The 15073-nt window shown below is 37.5% G+C and overlaps 1 protein-coding gene across 1 annotated transcript in view; it reads left to right on the forward strand.

The window, feature by feature from the left end:
• The window catches only part of PUDP (pseudouridine 5'-phosphatase), a 77114-nt gene that overhangs the window by 19273 nt on the left and 42768 nt on the right, over positions 1-15073 (forward strand). Inside the window, exon 2 of the mRNA XM_087757029.1 lies at positions 6043-6261. Coding sequence (XP_087613155.1) covers positions 6043-6261 — 219 coding nt within the window. The remainder of the gene's footprint in view (positions 1-6042; positions 6262-15073) is intronic.

The following is a 15073-nucleotide window of genomic DNA, read 5'->3' on the forward strand; positions in this document are numbered from 1 at the left end:
ATGGTTCACCGAATAACTTGCTCTTTAGAACTAGCTTATGATTTTGAAGTAGCCATTATTTGGTGCTTGCTATTTATTTTAATAGAGGCTTTACCTTCCTTTAACTTTCAGGTAACAATAAGATGAACTTAAATGGTACTGGTTATGAGAGTTAATCAGTCAAAAGGTACAAGACATGAATACTGCAGCAGCATTTCCTTTGGTTTGATGGGCCAGACTGCGTTTAGGTTCAGCCCACCTGGTTGGGTACATCAGCACCACACGCCTTGAAATTTAGGCGTAGGTCAAATATTTCGGTTGAGCATGCAGAAAAGCAGTGCTTATTTCCTCCTGTGACAGTGACTGAAGTGGGTGTCTCTGAAAGGTGATAAATTTAGATTTCATTTTTCTTCATAAGCGAGTTCATTTAGAAGCAATGGGGGGAATGCTACAGCAAAGAATAGAACATTCCTGTTCCTCTTCTCCTCAGGAGGCCTTCTTTGCTAAGAGGTTTGAACCGATATTCCTTTAATGAGCCCTTAAGTCAATGGGCTCCAGGTTGATTTGTGTTCATGGGCTAGCACTCATCTGAGATTATTCTTTAAAAGGCAGCTTTTGCTTTTAAAACACAATACTCTGTATATCCACACACACACAATATGTATATTTAAAAAAATGTTTATATGCTTTAAATATATATATATATACAAGCATATAAATGGCTTATATGTGTATATAACATAAAAGCATACAAAAATCTCATGGGATGTTAGAGAAGTAGGCTCAGGCCCTAAGGGTAGATTGAAAGGCTGAGTCTCATTTTCTGGACTAGTGCTGTAACAGGCTATTGTGCAAAAAGTAATTTCTGTTGCCTGCCTTCCTCATCCCCACTCTTGTTAAGCTGCTGTAAGTGATTTTGAGGTCAGCTGTTAAAACTGCTGTTTTTTTCTCCTCTTAACCATCATGGGTAACCATAGTCATGCATTTTTAAACTAGCTTTCACAGTAGTGAAAGTATGAATGGAAGGATATTGGGAGGGAACTGCAAGACTGACCTTCTGCCACAAATTGCAAGATAGTTGTCTACTAAAGATCATTTACTTAAAAAAAAATCTTCAAATTCTTCTGTCCTTTTTTTCCTGATTGTTTTGCTAACTTACGAGCCTTCAGCTCTAATTCTTCAGTGGTTTTGGGTGGTTTAAACTAATTTTTGCAATTTCAGACCTGTTCCAGTGACAGTTGTATAGTTGCTAGTCTTTTGCATTGCTTATATTGGTTTTGTCTGTCTTGTTTGACTGCTGATATCTTAAGGGGAAGTCTCAGATTCCCACTGAAAGAAATGGTAAAGATAAAAAGGAATGGGGAATGAATTATGCACCGTGCTTTATTCAGTGGTATAGCTTATTGCTCCCTCAGTGACTGTTTTTTAGTTAACGCTGTTGTATTTTTGTGTTTCAGTAGTTTGTCATAGTGTATTATTCCTTCTTAATTTTTTTTGAGATGCAGCTGTAATTGATAAACTGTGGATAGTAATATCTTGAATTATTCTTTGGGTTGAGAGGATGTTCCTTGTTCCATTCTAAGATTCCTGTGCAGAGGCCATTTGTTTTCCACTCTTGTCTTCTTTCCTCCTTACGAAAACCACCAGCAGGATCTTGCAAGTTTTGTGGATAGTTATGTGGGTTTTATCTTGTCAGTGGTGTTTCCTAAACTGTGTGATAGTCCGCATACCCTGTGGAAATGTGGTGAATGTACCATTGGTTGATGTTCATATCCTCAGTTATATGGATATTTCAAGAATTTATTCACTTCTGTAATCGAACAAGCTAAGAGCATGTACTGCCTGTGGGGAGAGGTCTTATAGAGTGGCAGGCTTGGTGACAGATCTCTTTAGAGCTCAGAGCCTTACTGAGAGACGTCCACTCCCTGGCTTTCATGCAGTGCTGCAGCATTTGTTATACCACTGAGTCTCACAGACTTGACATAACTGGTCAGTGAGCTGATCGGCCTCATCTTTTATATGCTGGAGAGAGAGGGAAGGGAACCGTGAGTTCGTGATTTTGCAGATGTCAAAGTAGGTGGGCATGAAGCTTGGAGGACCGTTGACTGAGTTCGGCATGTGATATTCAAGACTTGATAAAGCTAGTCTTTCTGATGGGAAATCTGTCACTGTTTTGGTTTTCCCATTACTGTGTTTAAATGCTGTGTTCTTTAACACTGTTCAGTTGATACAGTGGGAGAATAAACACACAAAGGCCTGTGTTACACTTAAATCCAGAAATGGGAGAAAATGTAAATATCATTACTATTACTATAACTCCGTGAGTAGAAGAAACATCTAATATTCTGTGGAATGTTGATTGCCCCCACCATTTCAACAATTGTGTAGATTTGTTTGCAATACTTTATACTGTCCTGAATGCCACCAATTGAGTTGCAAAAAGCAAAGCAAAAATTTCCACTTCTATAATTATGTTCTGGTTTATAATTATATTTCTCTCTTGTACCCCAAATGAGCATTTTGGTGATTTTATGGCTTCTTACGCTGTTGCACACCCTAAAGAGATTAAAGGAATATTGTGAAAGACTGATAGGAAAGCAAAGTCATAGTCATCTGTGTGTTCGTTCGGTATTGATGGTGACAAAATCTAATGAGATTTTCTCAATCTTGGGCCAAAATCTTGGTAAAAATGACTAATTGTGTTTGAATTAGGCTAAATTGAATACTGAAGATGGTTCTCTTCTACATATGGACAGAAATCTGCCTCACAGGTATGGACACAAGAAATCTGTTGCTTGAATTAGAATTCTTCCCTTTAACCATTTCTCTGTCCCCCATCAAAATAAAAATCTTGCAGAGTTTAGGTGTCCAGGATCTGATTTTAACTTACCAGAATATATTGAAGGTACGCAATTAAAATTCTGTTTAGATTGCTAGCAGAAGGATAAATCATAGGTGTATTTCAACTGGGAAGCTTGATGGAAAGATGGGATGGGTTATTCAAACAAAGAAGAACTCAGAACCGATGATTAAGATGAGCTACAGCTAAGATGAGCTTTCATGCCTGCTAACCTCATTTCCTTGATAAAGTAGAGATTATTTTAGAATTACAGTAAAATAATTTTAATAAATCAAGAAGGTGTATAACCTTCTGAAAAAATTGAGTTCCATGTTCATTCATGAAGTCATAATCTTCTGTCTTAGGCTGTCTTTATGTGTAAATAAGTGTTTGACAAAGATGAGGTTTAGATACTGCATTGATGCTTGCTGTACCCCCAACCTAGGTAGATCTGCACTTCTAATTCTGACTCTGCAGCGATTTGAGCAGATGATACACTCCAGTTATGCACTGTGGTCTGATGCCAAGTGACCTGTAGGTTTTTATGGATATGCGTCAGCATGTTTTTGTGCCAGCTCACAAACTGAGTAATCTGGTGCCTCTGTCATTCTTGTCACTTTATTTGTGACTGGCTTTTACACACTGTAAACAACACCAGTGGAGTTGACTGTGCTTTTTGTGTAGAAGAAGGGTTGCTATAAAAATGACTAGAAGATGATATGTGGCTAGGAATGAATATCACTCATTCCCAGTGAAATGTAGTGAGTGGATGGACAGTATGTCATGCTGATAATGTCCACATAAAAGATATATCAAGGGACGAGAGCTAGGAAGATGAAGAGTATTTTGAAAGGCAGAAGAGAATGAAGCTGAGGTTATACATTTACTGCAAATTACAGGAGCTAAGAAGTCTTGCTTTTCCTTCCCCCTGTTAGATCAAGCCACTGCCACCTGTGTCCTGCTGTGTTCTCAGCTTCTATTCCTGATGGAAGCTAGCAGCTGGGGCTGGATTCATTTGCTGAAATGTATGTGTTTATTACCACTTGGGATGCTGTAGGGCACCTGGCTGCTCATGCAGTAAGGTGTGAGTCTTGCCCAGATTACTTTTTTTAATGTCAGCTGTGTGTGGATGTCTTGGACATACTAGGGTGTCTAAGATACCAGCGGGTGCCTATAATTAGTCACTTGAATTGATTTTCTAATTCCTCTTGCTTGTTTTATTTCATTGATGTGTTATATGCATGTGTGCATGAGCTTTAATTTCTTATTGTATTGCAGATTTATAGTAGTTTGAAATTATTATTCTTTGCTATACTTAAACTCTGATCAATCATTTGTGCTATGGTTTATTTCTTTTTACAATGGCAAAAAAGCTAGCCTACCTCGTGCTTGTTAAGCACGTTTTTTGAGATTCCTCTAGTGCAATGGGATTAAGAAATCTTGAAGTTGTATTGTTATTTAGTATTTATTTACTGCTGTCTAATTATAAGGGGGACGTTAGGGGGGATTTTTTTGGTGGTTTTTTTTTTTGTTCCTGTTGTTAAACAGCTTAACACTTTTCAAAGCCCAGTTGCTTGTGTTTCTGCTATAATACCTTTCCTGTGTGTTTTATGGGTCTCCAGGATTATTCTTAACTTTTTTCCATAAGTGTTGTTGTTTAAGAAGCATTTGTAAAGAGTAGTACAGGTGCTATTTTTTTGTCTTTCATTTTTAAGCTAAGAGGTTTTTGTGAACCATTTGCTGCCCTACCCAGACAAGTACGTTAGGTCTTTAGCTGATCTTTTGGCTCAACGTCCCTTCTAGTTACTGAAAGGGAACATGGAGAAGAGTGCTCTGGCAGGTGGCAGAGTGTGTCTTCTGCACTGCTGTGTGTTCACATGATGGTAGGTTCAATGATGGGAAATGGCCCCTATGTTTCTCATTTGATTTCAGATTGGAATAATCTGCTGATCTCAGGACAAGCAGATTACTGTGGTTAAGCGGCGAGCATTTGTCAGACTGCAGGGGAGATCTTCACGTATATTGTAGTCATGGGCTCTGCTGTTCTTTCTTCAGTCTGTCTTCTTCATAGTATCTATGTTAAAGCTTAAAGTTTAAACTCTGTTGCATACTCCTTATATATTCAGAAAGTGAGGCAATGACTGCATGAATAATTTCACTATTTTATTATCCCTATAAAAAATATTTTTTCATGGCAAAGGACATGTTGATAAGTGAAGTCCCTAATTTCTCTAAATAAATCTTATAAGAGCAACTACTTTCTTTCCTTGCTTTTGCCTTTCATTGCTGAAGTGATAATAATAAACAAACCTTTAGAGATAGAGAAGGCAAAGACATGCATGAGAAGGAAATTAAAGAATGGTTAACAGCAGTAGCTGGTGTTTCAAAGGAGACTACTTAAAAAGATAAGAAAGTGGTAGAAAAGCCACCGTTAAAGATCTTTGCTGAAATTAAGCCAAGAGTTGAAAGAACTTTTCTTCCCCATTTTAGTGTTAAATTAAATGTTATTGACCTTCTTTTTCAAAGATCTGTCTGGGGGGAAAGACAGGAAGGATTGTTTGTGTGTATTTAAAAAAAAATGTTTGAAAACTAAAAACACCTTTGACGAAGCTGATAGTTTCACTGGCAAAATTCAGCCTGAAGTTTACTCTTGCCAGAAACCCCCTGGAAATACAAGTGGGTGTGTTCTGCTTGAGTAATCACATGTAAATGCAGAGGTGCCAGCAGCGCTATAATAATGACTGTAGCGTCTTTGAAGGCACTCTGAAGCTTCTGTTCAAAGACACTCTTAAATAATTAAATCTTTTTTCTCAATTTACATGGAATATGTAATGACATCCCCCAAGTACCAGATTTCCTTCCTTTCTTTTCTTTCTCATGCAAAGAATAAATACAGTATTTTAATTAAGGCACTGCTTGCTAACCTCTGTAGTAAAGAAAAGTGATGAAGGAGCAGGTCCAGATAGTTCTCTGTTGTGACCCTCAGTAACCTTTTTTCTTAACACAGAAGTGACAGCTTGAAAAACCTGTGTAACTCTGAGGTGGTCTTAGAAGTCTGGCTTCCTCTCTGCAAATGAAGGGAGGCAATTTTGTCCACTTTGATATGCCCTGTGGCTCTTGGCAGTTCACTCTGTGACCATTTATGTGGTCCTCCTTGTAAGATTGGCTGCTCAGCTGGCTGTACGTGGTTTTAATAATCTTTTTTATTATGATTTTTTTGGTAGATACTGAGCATCTCTATACAGTAGTGTTCGAAGAGATCTGTGGGCGTTTTGGAAAGACCTATACCTGGGATGTGAAATCCTTGGTCATGGGTAAAAAAGCCCTAGAAGGGGCACAGATTATTCGAGATGTTCTAGATCTTCCAATAACCAAAGAAGAGTTATTACATGAAAGTAAAATGAAGCAGGAGAAGATATTCCCTACTGCTGAACTGATGCCAGGTATGTTTCTCTTCAGTATTTATAAACTGTTTATGGAATTACTTAAATGCTAACCAAGGTAGAAGTTTTTAATCTGCCTTCCACAAAACAGTTTTTCTTACAGATTCAGTTTCATCACTCTTGTTTTAGCAAGTTTTACTCAAATATACCTGTTATTTACCTGTTAAAGAGATATTTTACCTGTTAAAGGATACTGAAAATTTTTTTTCTTGTTTACTGGGAGAAAAACTTTTTTTTTTCCTGTATGTTTTAAAAGAAGAAAAAAGACTAGGTAAATGTGCATAAATTCTGTTTTGTGAACCAGACATTCTTTATAATTGTTGTTGGCAACCGTATAATTCAGCAAGTTAATTTTCTCTGGCTATGAGCACAGTCCGACTTTAAGCACAAATACACTTTTAAATGTGCAGGCAAACATATGAGCCCATGGGTTCTTTCACCTGGGATTCATCTCGCCTAACCTGAACGTTGAAACTTAAGCATGGTGTCTGAGCCAGCTGTGTGTCAATGGAGAGGGAGGGTTTCTCAGGTTATCCTAAGACAGGTAAGTTTCATCACCTTCTGAAGATACATGTCTTACCAGTGATGGTGCAGGATGCCCGAATAAGTAGCTTAAGCCAGGTACCTCAAGATAAGCAAGAGGATAAATCTTATCTGTGGTGTGAACTCATACTTTTATATTCCATTACATTTACATCTGGAACGCTTAGAGAAAAATCCTCAGCCGTGCAAGACAAGCAATAACTAAAGCTAGGATTGCTGTTAACTTTTTGTACAATGTTAAACTTCCTGAAGCAAATATCAATAATTTATGAAGGGGGGAAAAAAAAAGGAGGAGGGAGGACAGGGGGAGGAATAAAAAAAGTATTAAAAGTGAAATAACTGCATGTCATTTAACAAGTCTGTTATAATTTTTTCTCTTTGAATGTGTGCTTGTTTGTTCTGACAATCTCTACAGCACATTAATGATGTTTTAATTTTTAGATGCTTTTTTATACCTAGTTTCATAATGCGTTAAGAAGATGAAAGTTAAAAATATGTGATATGTTAGGAATAAATAACAAGCGGCAAAAATAAAAGGTGTAGTTTTTTTAGGCAGCTTAAAAACTTTAGTATTTTGTGCAGCCAACTTAGTTATCTCTCTGATGTCTTTTATATGCAAAATTTTTCAAATTGCATCTTTCTCACTTATAGATCCACCTAAAACTGTAAGCCTAGTTAAGTTCTCCAAGAAAACAAGAAAGATGGAGGGATGTCTTTTTTCATTTTTCATGCCAAACTTCTGGGACTAATTTTGCAGCTATATCTTTTGCAAGACAAACAAAAAAACCCCTAGTCTGGGCTTAGAAAATGCCAGATGGACAGACTGGGTGAAATGTTAGGAGGCACAGAGAAGAGTCGCTGTAATGTAACAGCACGGGTAATACATGCCATTAAGTGGATATTCTGTGCCTGCTGAGGATTGTGATAGTGTGGCTGAGCTGGCTTGAACAGAGTTGGAGAGAGGTGATGGAACAGATTAGCTGAAGGAAACATGAAGTTTTGCATTGTTCTTGCCTTCAAAAATTAAATTCTGGACTCACTGAAGCTGGGCTATTATAGATCAAACAAGCAAAATTCTTACTGGGACAAGCAAGTAAATATTTTTATCGTTGCCAACTGATTATCTTTTCAGTTCAACTAAATACATGTGATATCTTTCTTTCGGCTATTTTCTAAAGCAGAACTGATGTGAACTTAAATACTTTATGGTCACTGGCCATTGTGGGGAGCAAAGGCAGCCTTGGTCACTGAAGTAATGGGATCTGTACCTTAATTAATAGCAGCATATGAAATACAAGCTGAATTGCCGTGAATTTTGAGAAAACCAGGTTGATGTCAGCTAATAGAATCACAGAATCACTTAGGTTGCAAAAGACCTTTCAGATCATCACATCCAACCGTTAACCTAGCCCTGCCAAGTCCACCACTAAACCATGTCCTCAAGCACCACGTCTACCCATCTTTAAATACCTCCAGAGATGGGGACTCAACCACTTCCCTGGGCAGCCTGTTCCAGTGCCTGACTACCCTTTCGGTGAAGAAGTTTTTCCTAATATCCAACCTAAACTTTCCCTGGCACAACTTGAGGCCATTTCCTCTTGCCCTATCACTTGTTACTTGGGAGACAGACCCCCACCTTGCTACAGCCTCCTTTCAGGTAGTTGTAGAGAGCGATAAGGTCTCCCCTCAGCCTCCTCTTCTCCAGGCTAAACAACCCTAGTTCCCTCAGCTGCTCCTCATGGGACTTGTGCTCTAGAGCCTTCACCAGCTTCGTTGCCCTTCTCTGGACACGCTCCAGCATCTCGATGTCCTTCTTGTAGTGAGGCCCAAAACTGAACGCAGTACTTGAGGTGCGGCCTCACCAGTGCCAAGTACAGGGGGACGATCCCTTCCCTAGTCCTGCTGGCCACGCTATTTCTGATGCAACCCAGGATGCTGTTGGCCTTCCTGGCCACCTGGGCACAGTGGTGATCTTTCTAATAATCTAGAAAGAAGTGGCTCCAGCTACTTACTATTTAGTTTCTTTAAGAACTGACCTGTTCTTCAATCTGATAACCAGATTTTTTAATCTGATACTTTTCTTCTGTCTTCTTGTATCTTCTGAGGATATTTATTAATGTAATCCTTGTGGATTTATTCTACAGCCTCTTAATGTTCTTTAATTAAAAATGGACTTCGTGCAGGTGTTGTGTAAGATGTAAGACTGTGGTGACATTTTGGGTTTACAACGTTCTCTGACTAAACTGATCTTTCAGATACTTACAGGTAAATACAGGAAAGTGAAAGTTAATTATCATATTTATTAACGGCGTAAGATGACTCTAACATGCTGAGTCTCTGGCCATCTTCTGACAGTTAATAGGCTGGTGAGGTTCTTTTTTTCAATCAATTTTTACAATTTTTCCAAAAAATAAGTTTTAAATGTGGTTCGGTGGAGAGCAGTGCTGAATAATGACCAACAATGTTTGAAAAAGTGACTCAAGCATAGCAGGACTTGTTTCTGGACATAGAATGAGCTATGCACATGTTTTTGCCGGTGATGATAACTCTGATAATTCCCAAATCAAGTAATTGACAGGTGTGTCAGTGATGGTTAGAGGATAGTGTGGAAGTTATATGAATATACAATTGGCAAAGCAGTTCTTTGCCTGACAGGCTATATCACAGCCATGGCACTTAATGTACAACAGTTCTGAGACATTAGTGGTTTAATTTTGATTATTTCAGTATGGCTGAACTGACTGACAAGCTTCAATACATCAGGCTGTGGTCAAAATACAGATTTCATCTATGAAGACTATATATCCATTTCTAATATGGAATTTTCTGGTAACTATTTGAGCGTTTTTCACAGTTAGATTTATTTTTAGTTCTGAAAGAATCTTAAGGAAGGCTAGTTTTGAGTCAGTGGACAGAGGAATTAATCCAGGACAACGCTGACAAAATGAAAGGGCTGCCACTTGTGCTGCTTTTCTAAATACTTCTGTCAGAGTACAGGCATAGTTATCTGCAAGAGTAACATAGTAGGCTTTCTGTTTCTGCAAACGCAGTACTACGTTGCAGGGAAGTGGATCGTCAGAAGAACGAGTGATGTTTACCTATACATGTATAGGCATGCTTTTGCTTAACATAAACCCAGAATATACACAGAGCTCGAAAAACCTAACTCCAAGTTACGCAGCTGCCAGCAGTTACTATAATCAAATCAGGGTTATGAAATTAATGCCATTCTTTCATAGCAATCTCTGTTCTTTGGCTCATCATCATCACAAAGCACAGATCCTTAAGGATTCTGTGGTTGTGTATACCTTTCAGATGTTTTCCGTTCCTGGGACGTTTTCATGATAACTGGGATTTCTTTGTTGCAGCTCTTGTTCAGCCAGTGCAGAATGTGATGTGCAAAGTATTTTCCAGTTCAAGTACAGTTGACTGTCTCTTGCAAAAATGAGGAGGTAACTTCATAGCTCAGTTTTAGTACCAAATGAAGCCAGTCAGAAATCACAAAAAAAGAAAGAAAAATGGTTCGAGTTCCAATGGCCACTCACTCTAAAGTCATACTTTTTTTTTTTTTCTTGAACAGTTCCATTCAACCAGCAGTCTAGTTTGCTTAGCTATTGTTTCCTTGATTCATGTTGTGCCCTTAACAGTTAGACAGACTTCGTACCATGTTATCTTTTCTTTTCCTTGCTAGTATTGTTTTAATGGTACAAAACTCTAGTGATTCCATGCTGGGGTCAGTGAGCTTGTAACCCCTAGAGATCAGTCAATTAGCTGCAAACTCAGAGTGATGCTATCTGCTTGGCTGATTTCAAACATTTGGCCTTTGCGTTAAGTCTTAAAAGATTGCAACCCAAAAATGCTTTTACCAGGAAGTCAGCAACACAGTTGACAGCGGTTCTGAATTGTGTAAAATTTAGTACTTACATTTTTTCCATGGCCATACATGTGTCAGTATGTCCAGATTAAAATGAGATTATCAATTTGGTGAACAGGGAGTCTCTTCCACCAGAAGGATCTTTGGTACTTTTTAGAGAGCAATAAGATGAGAAGATAGAATTCTTTATTAATAGCCAATTACCTTCCAAATTAGGGAGTAGGGTATTAGTTTCCACCTCCACTTTTGTAGCTCATAAGAAAGAATAACATACCATTGCAGATAGCGTTTTTAAACAATGTCTCAGAACAAAAAAGAAATAGGTGGATCTGAGAGTTATGTTTCCATAATCTCATCAGATTGAGAAATAGAGTAGAATAGACTATTTCAGTTGGAAGGGACCTACAACGATCATCTAGTCCAACTGCCTGACCCATTCAGGGCTGACCAAGTTAAAGCATTCATGGCAATTAAACCAAGTGGTGGGTAGCTCAGCCTCTGTCACACTGTCACTTTCACAACAGCAATGCTGACTTCACTTGAGGATTGAGAGCAAGTGTATATAATGAATAGTGCTGTACTGGTGGGCTTGCAACTGCTGTAGCATACCGGACTACATAAAAAGTATTTTTTTTTAATCAGTTTGTGACTTAAGTGAACAGACAGCTGCATCTTGTTCTAAGTGTGATTATTTTATTTTTTTTCTTTGTTGGGTGCTTTTATTGTTCAGAGGCTGCTGCGGTTTTTAACATAGAATTGCTTTTATAAACTTAAAGGATTATCATCGAATTGGCTAGAAATCCAATCAATTTGACAAAGCTCCAAGTGATAATGTTAGCTTTTCTTTTATTAAAGAGAGTGATGAAATCTTGAAGAGCTTTAAGTTTGGTCTGATGTCACATTCAATGTAGGAACTGTGAATGATTTTGAAAAAGAGGAGCAGTCTTTTTGTACAGAGGCTATATTTATCCTTAAGATTTCCATTTGTGCACAACTGGACATAAATCATCAAGGCATGCATAATGCATGTACACAGTTAATTTAAACAATGCATTGAATTCTTTGGTTTCCTTTAGTCTTTTTCTCAGTGGTAAATCTTTTCTTCCAAATACACACTGAACGCTCTCAGACAGCTTGTTGTGTGTAATGTTACAGCAAAATGAAGTGGACTTGAATATGGGTGTCTAAAGAGCCTTGATTTTGGTGCCCCAGAGGTCAGGTGTCCTCTGTTCTCATGCTGTTAGTGTGAGTAGAAAGCTAACTGTATCTATGCAGTGGTGAATGAAGAGCAATGCTGTGATAGATGAATATGAAGAGTTTCTTAGAGGGAGTGCTGAAAGTCTGCAAAAAGAGTGTGAAGTATTTGGGCTCATAATTTGTGTGCAAGCTTGTGAAGAAAGAGCATGGTGACTGGTATAGTTCTTCAAACAAAAATTTTGGTGCACAAGGCAAAAGTCTATTGATCAAGACAGTGTTCCCTAAAAAAGTCAGTAGCCATGTTGTTTCTTCTGCAGAATATGCTACATCTCAGCTACAATGCTTACAAGTATAGTCGTATTAGCACAGGCTACATAGTGTAGACGAGCTCCAAAAGTATAGCAGGGAAAGAGAAACAAAACATGCACATACACCAGTGAAAGAAAAGGGAAACAGGATAAAAGAGGTAGTAGATTAACCGACTAGTCACAATTGATACAAAAAGGAAAACAGGAATTAATATTTTTTGGACAAGAGTAAATAGCTCAGACTAAATACATAATTAATTACACACCACACCCCTCCCCTCCAAGAAAACTCAAGCATATATAGATACAACAAAATATACATAGGGAAAGATTTGGTTGCCCTTGAAATGGGGGAGGGGAGGGTTGTCCATTAAAGAGGACTTTGTGGCATGTTTCAATACCCCACCCCATTTTTCAAAGCAGCACGTTTCTTATCAAAAACTTTAGGGAGAGAATTGTTGCTTTGGCTTATAATTACAGTTGACAATAAAATAAATGTGATTAATAGTACTCATGATTAAATTGTCAAATGAAAGTGGCCTGTATAGCTTATTGAAATAAGGAGAATGAGTATCTTTTCAACAATTAAAATTAACTGGAGACCAAATTACATATTGCGATTAAAAAATACAGGCAAAAAGTAAAAATAGCTCAGGAATTTAACTGGATAAATAATCAGATAACCAGTAACTAAGTGGGGAGGGAGGTAAGGCAATTTAATAAGTAAAATGTCCTAAATAACTCACTTTTTCTAAAATATTTCTGTAGTCCCCAAAACTATGTCAAAGAATGCACAACAGTTGTAGATACCAGTAATGTTGTTACTATGATCATAATGGTTTGAGGCCTATGTGAGAGAAGGTTTTAAATGAGAAGTAGTAACTTTAACTAAACTAACTGAACAGTGGAGAATCTTTTGGGAATAGCAAGTCAGCTTCATATCAGTTTTAAAATACCCATTTTCTATTTTGGGTTTTTTTTAAGAGTTCACATGTGTTTGCTTTCTAAAAAAGCAACTATGAAGAGGAAGACACAAAATAATCATTTATTTAAAATCTGAAGCTGTTAGCATTTCCATACATGTAACCTTTAGCTTTCTGTAATAGTTTAGCTTGAACTTTCACTTGAATCTGAAAATGAGCAGGCTGAATCTATGGAAACTCCACAATATAAGCTGATTTCATTGGCTACTTGATGCTGCATTTAATTAGCATAAGGAATATGCTGTATTTATGGTGTTTTGTTTTGTTTTCATTATTTACTATCTTGAACTAAAGTAATCCTACGTTATACTATTTCTCTGATTATTAGATGTCTGACACTATTAATTGTTTGAATTGAATTGTTTGAATTGTTTGAATTTAATTGAATAAGGGCAACACTTACGTGGAAGAATATAAGGTATTAGTGTATATGATTGCTCAAAATGTTCTTAAATTGGTTAACACCATAGATAAATTAGTTGGAAATTATAAAGGACTATTATCTATGATGGTTGGTGCAGAACTGAAACCCCTGTGAGCTGTTTGGGCTTTGTTTGAAGGTGGGAAAAATGGGGGTATGTGTGCTAAATGTCCTTCCTAGCAGAACATGTTAGCTTTCAAATAACAAATTTTTAAAAAGACATAGTGCACACACACACTGTCTTCTCTATTGCCCACTGATTTCCTGTTTCTCTTCCTGGGGTTGCACAATGGTTAAAAAAACTTTTAATTAGAAATTAGACGTAATTAGTACGTAGGTGGCACCCAAGGAAGGACTAAAGAGATGCAATAGAGGTGTGGTACACAGTGGCATTCATGAAAGGATTTGCCACTGAAAATGCTACTGTTTGTTTATTTGAGGCCGCCTCAGCCAGGTAGGAGCTCCTGTAATGCAATTTTGAAGCTTAACTTTCATAAAAGCTACCTTGTAAATTTTAGGATACTAACTTCTTGTGGTCCTATTTACAATGTATGCTTTTGCTTAAGAGAAGGCGTTGGGGAGTTCTCTTCATTTTTAACAGCTTTTTCTTACATAGCTTGTGTTCATCTTTGTAGGATTGAATCAGACATTAGAAAAGATGGTGGGACTGTCTGTGTAGACCTGGGCATTTATGTGACCTTGTTCCTGCACTCTGTGCTGGCAGTATACAAGCCAGCTGTATTCCTGAAGCCATGAGACGGTAGGACTTTGTCCATGTTTATAAGACCATCAAACAGTGGATTTTCAGGTTAAGGTACTGGCAGAGCTTAGTGTGTGATTTTCTGCCTGGTGGTGTAGTTATGCCTTCAAATGAATCGACTGCAAGCAGAATATGCACACCAGAAATCATTCAACTGGTGAACAAAGGAAACTGAAATTATGGTTCAGTGCTGAAGCGGCATGAATAATCCTTTTCCCAGTCTCTCTCAGATGTTGGCCCAGTTTGTGATGGGGATCACTTTCTTTTGTATCTGAAAAGCATTCTTATAGTCTACTATAACATGTTCATAGAAACTTCACTTTAGGAAGAGAGAAAAATAAAAAAATGCTTTGTAAAACAAAAGTTTGGTTGAGACTTATATTAGAAAAAAAGAGAAGAGCTTTATATTATATCCTTATTTGTCTGGAGACATTTCACAAGAAACAGGTCTGAATCTGGAGTTCCAGAAGTGATGTAAGTAAAGAATAGTGTTCTGTTCAGTGGTAGACAAACACAAGAAAAGGGATGGTACGAAAATTTGGAAGTATATCAAATAAAATATAGCAAAAATTTATGTGCTATTCACCGTTCTGAAGTATTCTGTATAACACAGAGCTCATGTTTGTATAAAGCTAAAAGGAAAATAAAAATTCCCTTTGTTTTCTATCAATTTGAATTAGCTCTTAGGAGTTATGTCTTGTTAATTTTCACTTCATAATGAATAAT

Source organism: Nipponia nippon, unplaced genomic scaffold (assembly GCF_047370975.1).
Source record: "Nipponia nippon isolate SJK-2023a ecotype South Korea unplaced genomic scaffold, ASM4737097v1 scaffold_2, whole genome shotgun sequence".
Lineage (NCBI taxonomy): Eukaryota > Metazoa > Chordata > Aves > Pelecaniformes > Threskiornithidae > Nipponia > Nipponia nippon.